At 44.7% G+C, this 15,122-nt stretch overlaps 1 protein-coding gene across 1 annotated transcript in view; it reads right to left on the reverse strand.

Annotated features, from left to right (window-relative positions):
* Positions 1-15,122, reverse strand: part of Kank4 (KN motif and ankyrin repeat domains 4) — a 75,050-nt gene that overhangs the window by 7,230 nt on the left and 52,698 nt on the right. The window contains exons 5-8 of the mRNA XM_071618739.1: positions 13,455-13,670; positions 11,730-11,817; positions 9,269-9,488; positions 3,892-4,034 (exon numbers count right to left, since the gene is read on the reverse strand). Of these exons, the coding sequence (XP_071474840.1) occupies positions 3,892-4,034; positions 9,269-9,488; positions 11,730-11,817; positions 13,455-13,670 (667 nt within the window). The remainder of the gene's footprint in view (positions 1-3,891; positions 4,035-9,268; positions 9,489-11,729; positions 11,818-13,454; positions 13,671-15,122) is intronic.

Below are 15,122 nucleotides of genomic sequence, written 5' to 3' on the forward strand. Positions count from 1 at the left end.
TGTGCCACTGCACCTGGCCCTCAGGGATGTTTTCCTTTCATTGTCTTTTTTCCTTTTTTTTTTTTTTTTGTTACCAGGAATTGAACTCAAGGTCACTTAACCACTGAGCCACATCCCCAGTCCTTTTTTTATGTTTTATTTTGAGACAGGGTCTTGCTAAGTCCTTAGAGCCTCATGAAATTGCTGAGGCTGGCCTTGAACTTGAGATCCTCTTGCCTCAGCTGTCCGAGTTGCTGGGTATGTGACATTGTCACAAGTGTGTGACATTGCACTCAGCCATGGGTATTTGAGATCTGGTTATTTCAAGGACTGTGGAAGTGTGCCAGGCAGAGTGCTCACTCACCAGCAGAACTCTATAATGATGCTCTGATCCAAGCTGAAGCCTGGGAAATGAGCATCCTTATCATTCCTGGGACTGGTCAACAACAGTTCCCGTATGTCCTGGCTATTTGCCAATTCTGTCCACCAGGCTGGAAACTGATGACTTTGGAGAGAGGAGGAATGACAGAGGTGGTAACTTCCTTAAAGGTCTAGGCCTCCAAAGAGCATCCTCACTGGCTAAATGCCTGTGGGTCATGATCAAGGTAGACTGCCAATGGGGCTTTTTTTTTTATTTCTCAAAAGGCTAATGGTAGAAATGTTTGGTTCAAAAAGCCAAGTTCAGGTGGAATATGCTCAACTTTAGAAGCTTACTGACCCATTCCCTGGCTGTCTGGGTCTCAGGAACCTTTAAAGAAACCAAATATTCCACCTCTAGCAATTAGAGAAATGCAAATTAAAACTACACTGGGATTCCATCTCACTCCAGTCAGAATGGCAATTATCAAGAATACAAGTCACAATAAATGTTGGCAAGGATCTGGGGGATAATGTACACTCATACATTGCTGGTAGAACTGCAAATTGGTGCAACCTCTGTGGAAAGCAGTATGGAGATTTCTAAGAAAACTTGGAATGGAACCACCATTTGACCCAGATATCCCATTCCATGGTTTATACACAAAGGACTTAAAATCAGCACACTACAGTGACACAGCCACATCAATGTTTATAGCAGCTCAATTCACAATATCTAAGCTATGGAAATTAACCTAGGTACCCTTCAACAGATGAATGGATAAAGAAAATGTGGAATATATATACAATGGGGTACTACTCAGCCATGCAGATGACATGATTCTATACCTAGCAGACCCAAAAGGGTCTACAAAGAAACTATTAGACTAATAAATGAATTCAGCAAAGTGGCAGGATATAAAATCAACACTCATAAATCAAAGGCATTCCTGTATATCAGCGATAAATCTTCTGAAATGGAAATGAGGACAACCACTCCATTCACAGTATCCTCAAAAAAAAAAAAAATACTTGGGAATCAACCTAACAAAAGAGGTGAAAGACTTATACAATGAAAACTACAGAACCCTAAAGAGAGAAATAGAAGAAGATCTTAGAAGATGGAAAAATATACCCTGTTCATGGATAGGCAGAACTAACATCATCAAAATGGCAATATTACCAAAAGTTCTCTATAGGTTTAATGCAATGCCAATCAAAATCCCAACGGCATTTCTTGTAGAAATAGATAAAGCAATCATGAAATTCATATAGAAAAATAAAAGACCCAGAATAGCAAAAACAACTCTAAGCAGGAAGTGTGAATCAGGCGGTATAGCGATACCAGACTTCAAATTACAGAGCAATAGTAACAAAAACAGCAGGGTACTGGTACCAAAACAGGCGGGTGGACCAATGGTACAGAATAGAGGACACAGAAACCAATCCACAATACTACAACTATCTTATATTTGATAAAGGGGCTAAAAGCGTGCAATGGAGGAAGGATAGCATCTTCAACAAATGGTGCTGGGAAAACTGGAAATCCATATGCAACAAAATGAAACTGAATCCCCTTCTCTCGCCATGCACAAAAGTTAACTCAAAATGGATCAAGGAGCTTGATATCAAATCAGAGACACACCGTCTGATAGAAGAAAAACTTGGCTACGATCTACATACTGTGGGGTCGGGCTCCAAATTCCTCAATAGGACACCCATAGCACAAGAGTTAATAACTAGAATCAACAAATGGGACTTACTCAAACTAAAAAGTTTTTTCTCAGCAAAAGAAACAATAAGAAAGGTAAATAGGGAGCCTACATCCTGGGAACAAATCTTTACTCCTCACACTTCAGATAGAGCCCTAATATCCAGAGTATACAAAGAACTCAAAAAATTAAACAATAAGAAAACAAATAAGCCAATCAACAAATGGGCCAAGGACCTGAACAGACACTTCTCAGAGGAGGACATACAATCAATCAACAAGTACATGAAAAAATGCTCACCATCTCTAGCAGTCAGAGAAATGCAAATCAAAACCACCCTAAGATACCATCTCACTCCAGTAAGATTGGCAGCCATTATGAAGTCAAACAACAACAAGTGCTGGCGAGGATGTGGGGAAAAGGGTACACTTGTACATTGCTGGTGGGACTGCAAATGGGTGCGGCCAATTTGGAAAGCAATATGGAGATTTCTTGGAAAGCTGGGAATGGAACCACCATTTGACCCAGCTATTCCCCTTCTCGGTCTATTCCCTAAAGACCTAAAAAGAGCATGCTACAGGGACACTGCTACATCGATGTTCATAGCAGCACAATTCACAATAGCAAGACTGTGGAACCAACCTAGATGCCCTTCAATAGACGAATGGATAAAAAAAAATGTGGCATTTATACACAATGGAGTATTACTCTGCATTAAAAAATGACAAAATCATAGAATTTGCAGGGAAATGGATGGCATTAGAGCAGATTATGCTAAGTGAAGCTAGCCAATCCCTAAAAAACAAATGCCAAATGTCTTCTTTGATATAAGGAGAGTAACTAAGAACAGAGTAGGGAAGAAAAGCATGAGAAGAAGATTAACATTAAACAGGTGGGAGGGAAAGGGAGAGAGAAGGGAAATTGCATGGAAATGGAAGGAGACCCTCAGGGTTATACAAAATTACATACAAGAGGAAGTGAGGGGAAAGGGAAAAAAAAACAAGGGGGAGAAATGAATGACAGTAGATGGGGTAGAGAGAGAAGAGGGGAGGGGAGGGGAGGGGAGGGGGGATAGTAGAGGATAGGAAAGGCAGCAGAATACAACAGACACTAGTATGGCAATATGTAAATCAGTGGATGTGTAACCGATGTGATTCTGCAATCTGTATACAGGGTAAAAATGGGAGTTCAAAACCCACTTGAATAAAAATGTGAAATATGATATATCAAGAACTATGTAATGTTTTGAACAACCAACAATAAAAATTATTAAAAAAAGATGACTTTATGACTTTGCCAGTAAATGGATGAATCTGGACACTATCAGGTTAAGTGGAATAAGCCAATTTCAGAGAACCAAAGGTCAGATGTTTCTTTGATATGTGGATGCTAACTTACAACAAGGTGGAAGGGAGAATGGAAGTTCAGTGGATTAGACAAAGTAGAATAAAGGGAAGGGAGGGGAATGGGAATAGGAAAGACAGAAGAATGAATCAGACATCACTTTCCTATACTTATATATGAATACATGACAAATGTGACCCATATCACGTACAATCTCAAGTATGGGATCCTAATTAGAATAAGCTATACTCCGTGTATGTATAATATGTGAAAATACACTCTACTATCATGTCTATCTACAAAGAACAAATAAAAATTAAAAAGAAAAAAAGAAAACCAAATATTCAGGCTTTGGATGGATGAGGTTTGGAGGCCCAGCCTTCTTGGGTGAAAAATTCTCCATGAATCTGTATGGAATTTCGTGCCTCACTGGCAGACTAAAACTTGAAGGTTTCCCACATCTATTAAACAGGAGAGAGATCTCCTTCACGCCACCTACCTGAGTTGCTTGGATGTTCACATTTCCTTCTCTTAAGAGCTTCCAAACAACAGCCATGTCTTCATCGGTCTCCGCAGACGCCAAGGGAGTGATCATCACGGCAGTATAGCCAGCTTTGTTCTGGTGGTCGACATTGCAGACCCCTGCAAGATGAGCAACGGGTGCTGGAATAGCCCCCAAGGGGCCAGAAGCCAGCCTCCACTTTAGCCTGGTCAACAAGACACTGCTTGCTGGTTAATAATCCAAGGAATAGAGCCAGGCCATCCACAGCAGGAGTCACTAGTTTACAATTCTGGTAGCATTTAAAGCTGGCTACCTTTCTTTAACAAGTATTCTGAGGATGCCCAGGAAGGGAGGTCCACAGGAGGCCAGAGATGGCCAAAGGGTCAATGACCATGACTTTACTTCCTAAACCTGAGCATATGACATTATTCTCATTTTACAGATGAGGACTCTGAAAGGCTAAGAAGATGCATAAACTGTTCATGTGCAGGTGAAGCAGAACCAGGGCTCAGGACTGTCTGGGTCCTGAGCCCATCCGTAACCAGCCACATGTACCCACAGCTGTGCACTACAGGTCTCACTCTCACTACCTCATGTCTGTATGTAACTCAAGCTGGTGGCTGGGCATGTAAGTTCTTTAGGATAAACATAGAAAATCTTCCAGAAATGACCATCTCACTTGAAAAACAGGGAGATAAAAACACCATAACTTTTGAATAAACCAAGAATAAACCTTTCATAACAGAATGAAAAAATGTGCGAAAAATTCTCAAACATGCACACAAACATTTTAAATTTTCTGTTTTTTTTTTTAAACATATTTCTGTTTTTGAAACAGGGTCTTGCCAAGTTGTTCAGGCTGGCCTTGAACTTGTGATCCTATGTCTCCGCCTCCCCAGACACTGGGATTACAGGTGGGTGTTACTGCACCCAGCTAAAACTGGTATACTTTTTGAGATGAAGTAGTAAAGAAGAAATGAAAAGAAATTCTTGGTTTGTGGTCCTGAGGCTATCCAAAGGAGAGGTAAGGATTGTGAGACACAGATGTCTCTTATATAAATGATCTCACCTCTCCAGAGTTGTATTGTGTGCAAAACCAAATTGTCCCTGTGCAGTTGTTCATTAGAAAAGCCTAGGTGGCTCTTTTGGGCAAAATAACAAAATTATCTCAGTAGATCAAGACAGTCTTTCTTAGGCTGCCCTCCTCTGTGGAAAAGAGTGAACTACAGAACCTACCCCATAGGTTTATTGTGGAATTTATAGTTAATGTATTTAAATCTCTTAGAGCATGCCTAACACATAGTAAAAGCTTAGTGTTAACAATGATCATTCAGAATAGTATTCTTGTAGATTAGGAATTCATTAGAAGAAATCTAATTTATGGAACAATGTCAATTAGGGCTACTTACAGGTTCTGTGCAAGGAGAGAACCCAGCATTTGTTTGATATTCCCTCTGCTCCACCCCAAGCATTTTTAAGAAGTGTGCCATTGTTATACCTGAGTGCCAGTGGAACTGCAAACCTTGGTGTGGCTGACTCATTAGCAGTTTTTCCTCTGACCATGGCTGTGATTGAGTGGGTTACGAACCTTGAATGATAACCCAGTGCACCACCTCAGAAGTCTGTCCTGATTAAGAGTGAAGGTGGACACTGCTGTGTTAACAATTTTTGTTTTTACCCCTACTTTAAGTTTGCTTTAAGATGTGAATAGGCCTCAGGTTACCAGAGCTCTTATCTCTTCAGAAATATGATGTGCCCCACACTGGGAGTGAGGTCCTCACCCAGAAAAGGGCTGAGGATCCACATTCACGCCACATGCTTCTGAAAGGCTCTCCACCAAGCATGCTCTAACTCAACAAACTTGCACCACTAGGGACCCAGCTTATGGAGGTGTACTCTGTGGTTCTATTCTCAATAACAATGAGTCACAGCCTGGCTGGTGGCGCACACCTGTAATCCCAGCAGCTCGGGAGGCTGAGGCAGGAGGCTCACGAGTTCAAAGCCAGTTTCAGCAAAAAGGAGGTGCTAAGCAACCCTGTATTTTAAATAAAATATAAAATAGGGCTGGGGATGTGGCTCAGGGTTTGAGGGTCCCTCAGTTCAATCCCCGGTAAGAAGAAGAAGAAGAAGAAGAAGGAGGAGGAGGAGGGGGAGGGGAGGGGGAGGGGGGAGGAGGGGGAGGAGGGGGAGGAGGGGGAGAAGGAGAAGGAGGAGAAGGAGAAGGAGAAGGAGAAGAAGAAAAGAAGAAGAAGAAGAAGAAGAAGAAGAAGAAGAAGAAGAAGAAGAAGAAGAAGTCGTCGAAGTCGTCACTTTCTGTACAGGAGGAGGTGGAGGAGGGGGAGGAGGGAGAGGAGGGGGAGGAGGGGGAGAAGGGGAAGGAGGAGAAGGAGAAGAAGAAGAAGAAGAAGAAGAAGAAGAAGAAGAAGAAGAAGAAGCAGCAGCAGCCATTTTCTGTACAGCACATTACAGTTTGTAATGTGCTTTTCATATGCTTCACAATGGTCTCTGAAGGGAGCCCAGGTTTGGGAGTGTGACAGATCTGTCACTATCAACACCCTTTCTACTGATGAGAGAAAGTAATGGCATTTTGGGCCTGTTCTCCACAACCCTTTTCACCCTCTCTGCTAGTATATCAAAGGGGAAGCTTCCAAACCACCATAAAGTTGATGAGTATTGGCTGGATGTCTAATCAATGATAGCAGAAATTTACAGCACCCAAATCTTAGGGTGTCTAATCACTGTCCTGGCCTAGCCCACCTAGAACTCCTAATAGGCTACAAGTCTGGGAGCTACTTAAGACAGGGCTCCATGTTACTGGTCTTTGGATTCTTCACACACATATTAGGTGCTCTCGAAGTCTCAGAGTGTCCCTGTAAACTACTTGAGGGTGGTAGAAAAAGTCTAGATTGGGAGAGTGAGAGATCTTGGTTTGAATTCTGGCTTTGTAACAGATTCTGGGATCTCAGCCAAATTTACTGACATCTCTGGGCCTCAGTTTCCTCACTTGGAAAATGTAATTAATATCTGTTTCACAATCTCCACAAGGATTGTATATGTGAACATGCATGTCATACCTAAACCAGTTTCTGGGATGGGGAAGACACTCAAAAGACTCTAGCTACTGTTCTTCATGTTCTCAATTGAAGGCCCAGAATACTGGAAATGGTAAGTGGAATACAGAGGCATGCTCCACTGAACCATGTGCCTCCCTCAACTGAGCTACCATGTTGATGGTACCCAGGAATCCATGAATAACTGAAATCAATAACATTGACTCAATCTTAGAACTGGAATTTAATTGCTGGGGATTGAATCCAGGATCTTGTGCATTCGAGGCAAGAACTCTACCAACTGAGCTATATCCCCAGCCCCAATGGAATTTAATTTCTTGATGATGTGAGAATTAGAAGTTTAGGCTATTTTTACATATGTCACCTTTCCGGTTTGGAAGAGCCTCAAGGCTGCTTAAAAGAACAGTGGAGAACTGGAAGTACACTGGAGTTTAACTGAACTCCAAGAGTCATCCATTACTCATTCCTTTAACAGAGAGCATCATCCAGGAACTCGATTAGGAACTTGGACAGAAAGGGACAGACAAGAGCCCCTTTTTACAGAATTAGTATTCTGTTGGGTAGAAATACATAAAAAGATCATCTAAAGAAAAAAAAAAACAGGTGTTCCTCTAGAGCAACAGATGGGGTGTAACCCCTTTAAATAGAGTCACCAGAATGACTTCAAGGAGGTGACATTTGGGCTGTGACCTGGGTAATAAGGAGCCAGTCCTACAAAGAGTTTCAGGGGAAAGAGTCTAGATAGAAATAAAATACAAAGATCCCAGGAGCAATGAGCTAGGTGAGTCTGAGGCCAGCATGGCTGGGTGGAACACAGAAGGAGAGTGTGGTGACACAGGGACAGCTATGCCAGGTGGGATCTTGCAGGGCAGACCATGGAAGCAGGCAGAGTAAGTTAAGTTAGATGGACAAGACCTGAGAAGTGGGAAAGCTGTTGGTTTCTGATATCAGACACTGCCACCCCTCCGGCCCCATGCTTCCTTAATAAGGGAACAGATCAGCCTCTGCTCCAATTCCTGGAGCCAGACTCTCCCAGGACTCCAGTGTTTTTGCTCTAGCCAGCCCCTCCTGAAACTCTACTATCTGTAGATTTTGGATTTGGAACTCTCAATAGCTTTCTGGACATTTCCGCTTGGATGACCCACTAGAAACTGAAAATCTGCCTCCCCACACTTGCTCCTTTCCCTTTTACAACACCATCATCTTCTCAGCCATCGAAGCTTGACAGAGAGCTCTGACTTCCCAGGCCCATCACAGCCAGGTGGTCACTAACTCTCCAGGGACTTTTTGTTCTTCTATTCCTGCTATGATCATCTAGTCCTCACTACCTCTCTGTGGACCCTTGCAGTGGACTCCCAACTAGCCTGCCACCTCCTCCTCTCTTCTTCCACTGATCTGCTCCTACCACCGAATTATGCTTCTTGGAGAATTGCCCTGGTGATAGAGCTCCCTACACAAAAATCTGTACTACTTCCCAGCACCTTTCAAACAGGTGTCAGTCTGGCACACAAGGTCCTCCATGCCAATGGCTCCAACTTACCTTCCCAACTTTTGTTCACATCTTGTCCAAACCAGGAGCCATTCTGACCTCCAGGTGTCTTTTCTTTTCTTACCCTCTATGGTGCTCTCCTCATCTGGACACTTCTCTGCCTGTGGAACCCCATCTGCTTCAGGGCACCTTTCCTGCTCCTGAATTGAATATTATCTCACTTCTTCTGCATCTCTAAATCACATTCTGCATCTCTCTTCGGAGCCATCTTGCCCTGCTCTTTTGCATTTCGGGTTGTAGCCAGTATGGACCTCATAATTAATCAATAATTATCTCGCAAACAATAACGGAGTCCAATTGGTCAAATGGAGCCAAGACCTTTGTTAAAAATTATCTTAGAAAGACAAGAAATGGTGACCTTTCCTAAGGCAGTACAGTAGAGCTCTGAAGTTGAAAAGACCAAATCTAGAATCTGCTCTACCATTTATCAGCACTGTGACCTGAGTAAGTTTTAGAACTCTCTGAGCCTGCAAATTGAGAATAATATCATAGGTCTACTGTGGAGAATGAATGACATGATATAGGCAACATGGTCTAGTCCAGTTTCTGGAGTAAAGAAGGAACTCTGAGGAGTGAAGAATTTTCTTGCTGGAAAGAGGTATGGTACAAGAATGGCCCTCAGCTACAGAGGAGGCTGAGAGAGGAGGATTGCTTGAGCCTAGGAGTTGGAGGCCAGCCAGGTAACAAAGTGAGATCCTCTTTTAAAAAAAAAAAAAGGTCTGGGATCCAGACTGCAGGTGCAGCCATTTCTGACCTGTGTCCAGCAACAGCTTCACGATGGAGAAGTTGGAGTGGGACACACTGTAGTGGAGGGCTGTGTTCCCGTTATGATCAGCCAAGTTGACAAGCAGCTTCAGGAGATGTGGGGAGTGAGGCTGGACCCCAGCGAGGTAGGCGGCCACCGTGGCAGGGCTAGATGACTTCCGGCTGGAAACACGGAACCACTCTTGACTGATGGTGTTCAAGCTTTGCCTCTGAAACCCCAAAAGATTCCAATTCTAAGAGGTTCCCTAGTCTAGGATGTCCCACTTGACACCAGGACGTGTCAGCTTTGAATGTTTCTGCCTCCATCCCTTATCTCCCTGTATCCCTGCAAGGGATTTATGTAGGGGACTGACAGACAGCAAGGTTGGGAATGCAGGAACACATGGGACCTGTGATCAACCCTCCATGTGAGGTAGCAGGGAGTTCTGGGATGACAATGCAATAACCAGGAACAACTCCCTTTCCTAGATGATGGCCTGAAACTAGTATAAGTTGAGGTCACATCCTGTGTGCACCGGATTACTAAGACTCTCTTTCATGCCCACATGGTCAGTCTACATTGACTTACCCCCGTATGGCACGAGGGCTCTTGCCTTTTTATACTAGGCATAGCGGGAAAGTCACAACATTATACAGACAATCATATGCAATTTATGCTGGAAATAAAACCCAAACAGGTGGGCTTGAATTATTCTTGACTTTCTTTTCTTTTTTTTTTTTTTTGTGGTGCAAGGACTTGAACCCAGGGCCTTGTGCATTCTAAACAAGCACTCTACCACTGAGCTACATCTCCAGCCCTGTTCTTGGCTATGAGTTTTGTTGGGCTCTCCAAAGTGAAAACTTTAACGACCCATGACAGGTCCCCTGCTCTCTGTAGCATCTGGCTCCCCTGGAACCATAGGAGTGTCAAAGTCAATGACATCAACTCTGTATGTAACATGACCTAAGGGCTTAAGATGACATTTACCTAAAGGGGAGGGGAAGCTATTGGGGTATGGTTGTTATGAATGATTTCATGCTCATTCTGGAAAGAGCACTGGATTTGGAGTCACTAAATCAATGTGATTAGGTTTGAGTCCTGTTTCAGCTTGCGACCTTGGAAGTATATAACTTTCTTGAATGTTACTTGTCCCTATTACAAAGTGGGAATGGAAAAATGGGCTATGTTCCTTATTTCCAAGTCTCTGCAGAGTGGGGTTCTTGCATAGCCTGTGTTGTCTCTCAGGCAGGGGCAAGGAGGGAGCACAGGGGGACATCCATGCTCAGATCCTAATGTGGGTGTGGTTGTGGGGTTGCACATACATGGCTTCTGATCACTTGCTTTTCCAAGTCAGGAACAGAGAAATCACTTGTGCCCAAAAGACTTTTGCATATCAGAATCTCTCCCTGCCTCCTTTCTCCTTCTCCCTCCACCTTCCTTCTCCCCCCCCCCCTCTCTCTCTCTCTTTAATCCTAGAAAGGAATATCTGCTTCACCCAAGGAATCTTCAAGAAAATCTGGAGAAAGACCCTCATAGGAAGGAGCATAGCGGTGGATTTTAAATGAAGAGGTAAGACTTAGTTCCATAATTTGTTTAAGAACAAGAAACAGGAGTTTCAATTCACATCCACACCACACACTGCTTCTTTAAGTCTGGGAACTGCCATATGCCAAATCAGCTACAATAAAATAATAAAAATTGCCTGGCCAAGTAATAAACCCTGCTGAATTGATATTTTTACTCTTTGGGCTCTTCTGCAGAGGAGAGCAAAATAGGTTTTAAAATGCTTACAGGTTGTTGTGCTGTGTTTCTGACAGCTCTCTCCTACCGTGGGGAATGTGCCCATGTCAGTAGCTCTTGATTAAAAGTAGGACCCAATCATTGCATGTTCAAATCTCCATGGGCCATGAAGGTACAAAGGAGCAAACATGGATTTTCTTGTTTCTGGTCTCTGGACCCATAGGTGCACTTTAAGAAAAGCAGTAATAACTATGGAATTAAGTGTCAGAGCTTCAGCGGGTGGACACACGTCACTCATCACCACTGTTCTGTTGATGAGGAGGCAGGCTCTGAGCCTTGCCCTCACTCACTTCTTGCCTCACAGGTGAGGTTCTGGGACCAGAACCCACAGTTCCCATTCCATGTGCTCTTCCCACTTCACCCATATGTTTCCCCAACCTCAGGGCAGAGGTTTGAGCCTTAGTCACAAACACTTTAGTGACAGACACTCAGGTGGTGATGCCTAATCTCGCTTGGTAAATGCCTCTGAGCCCCTGACCTACTTTCTCGTGCAGATTGATCCTTCCACATCCTCAGCATAATCCATCATTTTGGGTGGCAGCATTTGGGTAAATGACAGAATTCCCTGAGGAGAGGGACTCCTGTGTGCGCACTCACACCCCGGCATAAGGCAAGGGGCCAAAGTCACTGTGGTGGGAAATCTTTACACGACAAAGGAAAATCAGAGTACCAAGAGCTGGTCGGTGGTGGTCCCAGTCTCCGGCAGATACTGGCTCAATGCTCGGCATGCGTTAAGAAATTCTTCTGAGGGTTTATATCTAAAGAAAACAAACACACACACACAGAGAAGCACATTTATGTAATCATTCTCCACGTTGATAAAAATCAACTCTCATTTTCCTCTTTCACTTCTCAGCAACTCAAACACCCAAACCGGGTAACTCCCCCAGGATAGGGAACATTCCTCAGAAGTGTGGGGTGATCATAGCACCCTGCTAATGTGGCTCTGAAGAGCCTTTGCATCCTGCTCTTGTTGGAACAGATAAACCAAATTGCAGAGGCTGTGGGCTCAACACAATGGCTGACTCACTGGGGACTGGAGGGCTACTGTTCTGACTTTGGATGAAATTTTTCTTCCTGGGTTGACTAGAAAAAAAAAAAAATCCAAAGAACCCAACACATACCAGCAAATCTCTTCAGGTCCTTCTTCCACAAAGGAACCACAAGGGCTAAGAGTTCATAAAATGAGAATCACTGACACTGGGTGCCACAGCGACACGCACACAGGCCTCAGTGTGCTCTAACGGCACCGGTCCCCGAGAGCCCACTCACTTTTATTTATTTTTAATTTTTTGCAGTACTGGGAATAGAACCCAGGGGAGCTCTACCATCAAATTGCCACCTCAGACCTTTTTATTTTTTGAAAGACAGAGTCTCGCTAAGTTGCCCAGGTTGACCTGGAACTTGAGATCCTCCTGCCTCAGCCTACCAAACAGCTGGGATTGCAGGTGTGCGCCACCACGCCTGCTTGCTCGGCACAGTCTCATCGGGCTGCCACACAGAGCACCCTGTGCACCTGCTCACTAACCAGCCTCTGTTGCTGCTCAGCATTCCCCCAGCAGCAGGCTGCAGGTGGTGGTGATGATGATGATGATGATGGTGGTCCTGACTCAGCTATTGCTACTCTCATCGGGAGCCCATTCCATGGCAGGAACTATGTGAGGCACGTAAGTGCTTTTTCTCACACGATTCTCAGATCAAATCTAAGAGGTCACTATTATCCACATTTTTTCAGATAAGGAAAGGGAGGTGACCCCAGCTTAAGGAACTTGCCAAAGAATACCATGGCAGAGGCAGTTCTTGAATCAAGGTGTGGTCAGCTCCAAAGGCATGGCCTCTGATCACTTTCTTTTCCAAGTCAGGAAAAGAAAGACTCCCCCTCTCCTTTCTCCTTCCCCACCACCTTCCTTCTCTCTCTCTCCCTCCCCCCCATCACATCACGTGCCTCCCATCACTTTACAGGGTGGTGTCACCTGGCCAACAAGAGAGGCAGAGAAGTGTATGGGTCAGAACCAGCAGGTCCAAACTGCTCTGCTAGCAGCATCACTTCCCTCCCTCAGCCTCCATCTCCACACCTATAAAGTGGGGATCATAGTGACGGCTGCCTTGCAGGATCGTGAAAAGGCTTATATGAAATAATACTTGTCCGTCCATCACATTTTCAGTGCTAGGTGAATGTCAGCTTTATCCGCAGAGCTCTACCTATGACAGAATGGTCCAGGAGTCATGTCTGTTTAGTTCAGCCACTGCCCAGAGCCCAGCCTGGAAGAAAACTCAACAAACTCTGCCCAACGGGTGGATCGACAAATGACCCAATGACCGGATGGAAGGGTGAGCGCATGCCCTCGCCCCTCACCAGAGGAATGGCGGCCCCCTCTGCACCCATCTGACTCACCTCTCAGCCTTGGGATGGGGGGCTTCTTCCCCAAACCCGCTTTCCTGGCCTGTGCTGTCAGTGCCCTCAGGGACATCCTGGCCAGCCTCGCTGCTGGTGGCATCTTGGCCCCGCCTGTGTTCTGGGCCACCACATTTCTTCTCAGCCTCGCTGTCAGACAAGTCCTCTGGAGAGCTGTCCTCACCACTGGTCTCCTCGCTGGAAGTGGTCTCATAGCTGGAGAGGGAGAAGAGGTCACTCGTCCTGTCCTACCTGCCCAGGGCTATGTCAACACCAAGGAGAACAAGGCAGGTCTCAGGTCACACTCCCCAGTTTACTAAGCACATCCTGCAGGCCAGGATGAGGAGGCTCCCAGGAACCCTACAGTCAGAGAAATAGGCTCTGGTGATGGATGCCATTTGTGAAGAAAAGCTCATTTCTGCTCTTTGCAGCAAACACACCAACACCCTATCCCTGAATTGGCTGATGATTTGGTGATTCAGACAGGCAATCCAAGGTTCTCACAGAGCCATTTGCTTCTGGAATCCTAATGTTAGGTCCAGAGAGGAGCCCAAGTCTAGGTTAGCATCCCCACCTCAACCCTGAGTTCCCTGAATAGCCTGACAAGTCTTCACATCTCTGGGTGGAAGGCAGACCTCCTGCAGCTCTCTCCTCCCCAGCCCAGGGTGAGACTGGTAAGGGGTGAGCTCCTCTGCACCTGCTCCCAGCCAGATACTCAAACACACACCTGCTTTTCTCACCTGAAGCGTGTTAGAACTACAACTGGGAGCAGCAAAAGTGTGGTCTCAGGTACTTGACTTGTGGCTTTGCTCCTGACAGTGATTCTTACATTCAGCTATAAACAATCCTATTGCCTTGTCACAACCAGAGACCAGGGGCAAAGTACTGGACGATTTACAGATTCCCCTGCCGATATTCAACAGGAGATCCCAATGGAGGATGCTGGTATTAAGATCTGGGTATTGAGGACACTCCACAGAGCCACAGGGATCAGTGACTATGGTTGCTGCTGAACCCCCTAAGGTCCTTTATCCATCAGTGGCTTCTACATAAGAACTCTGTGCTCACTGGATCTGCAAACCCAGCAGGCTCCCTGGTATGCCTGCATTCCATTTTGCTTAATTCTCAGATATTTCTTCTCCATTGTGTTTGGAATAACCATTTCCTTTTGTGATAAAGAAATGGGGGACACACTATGTTTACCAAGCTGTGTTCATCTTAGAATTGCTTCCATAAAAACTTCACCTAGGGCTAGAAGTGTCACTCTGTGGTAGAGCACTTGCTTAGGATGTGCAAGGCCCCAGGGTTTTGATCCCCAGCACCACAAAGGAAACAAAACACAACAAAAACAAATTCAAATAAAATTTTTACCTGGAAGAAATTTATTGAGCACCTACTATGTGCTAGGTAAAGTGTTCTAAGTGCTTATATCAAAGCCCCTGGGTTAGGGGAGCTTATATGCTAGTAGGGAGAGGCAGATACAGACATGCAACAAATATTATATACAGAAAGTGATAAGAATAATGCACAAAGTTAAAAAGGGCCATGGGCTAGTAATGGGAGGAAGAGCTGCTTCAATTAGGACATGGATTCTTAACCTCAGCTGCACATTAGAACACTTGGGGTGGGGGTTAGCATTCCCAGTAGGTGGACTGTCTCCCAGACCAA

Source organism: Marmota flaviventris, chromosome 10 (assembly GCF_047511675.1).
Source record: "Marmota flaviventris isolate mMarFla1 chromosome 10, mMarFla1.hap1, whole genome shotgun sequence".
Lineage (NCBI taxonomy): Eukaryota > Metazoa > Chordata > Mammalia > Rodentia > Sciuridae > Marmota > Marmota flaviventris.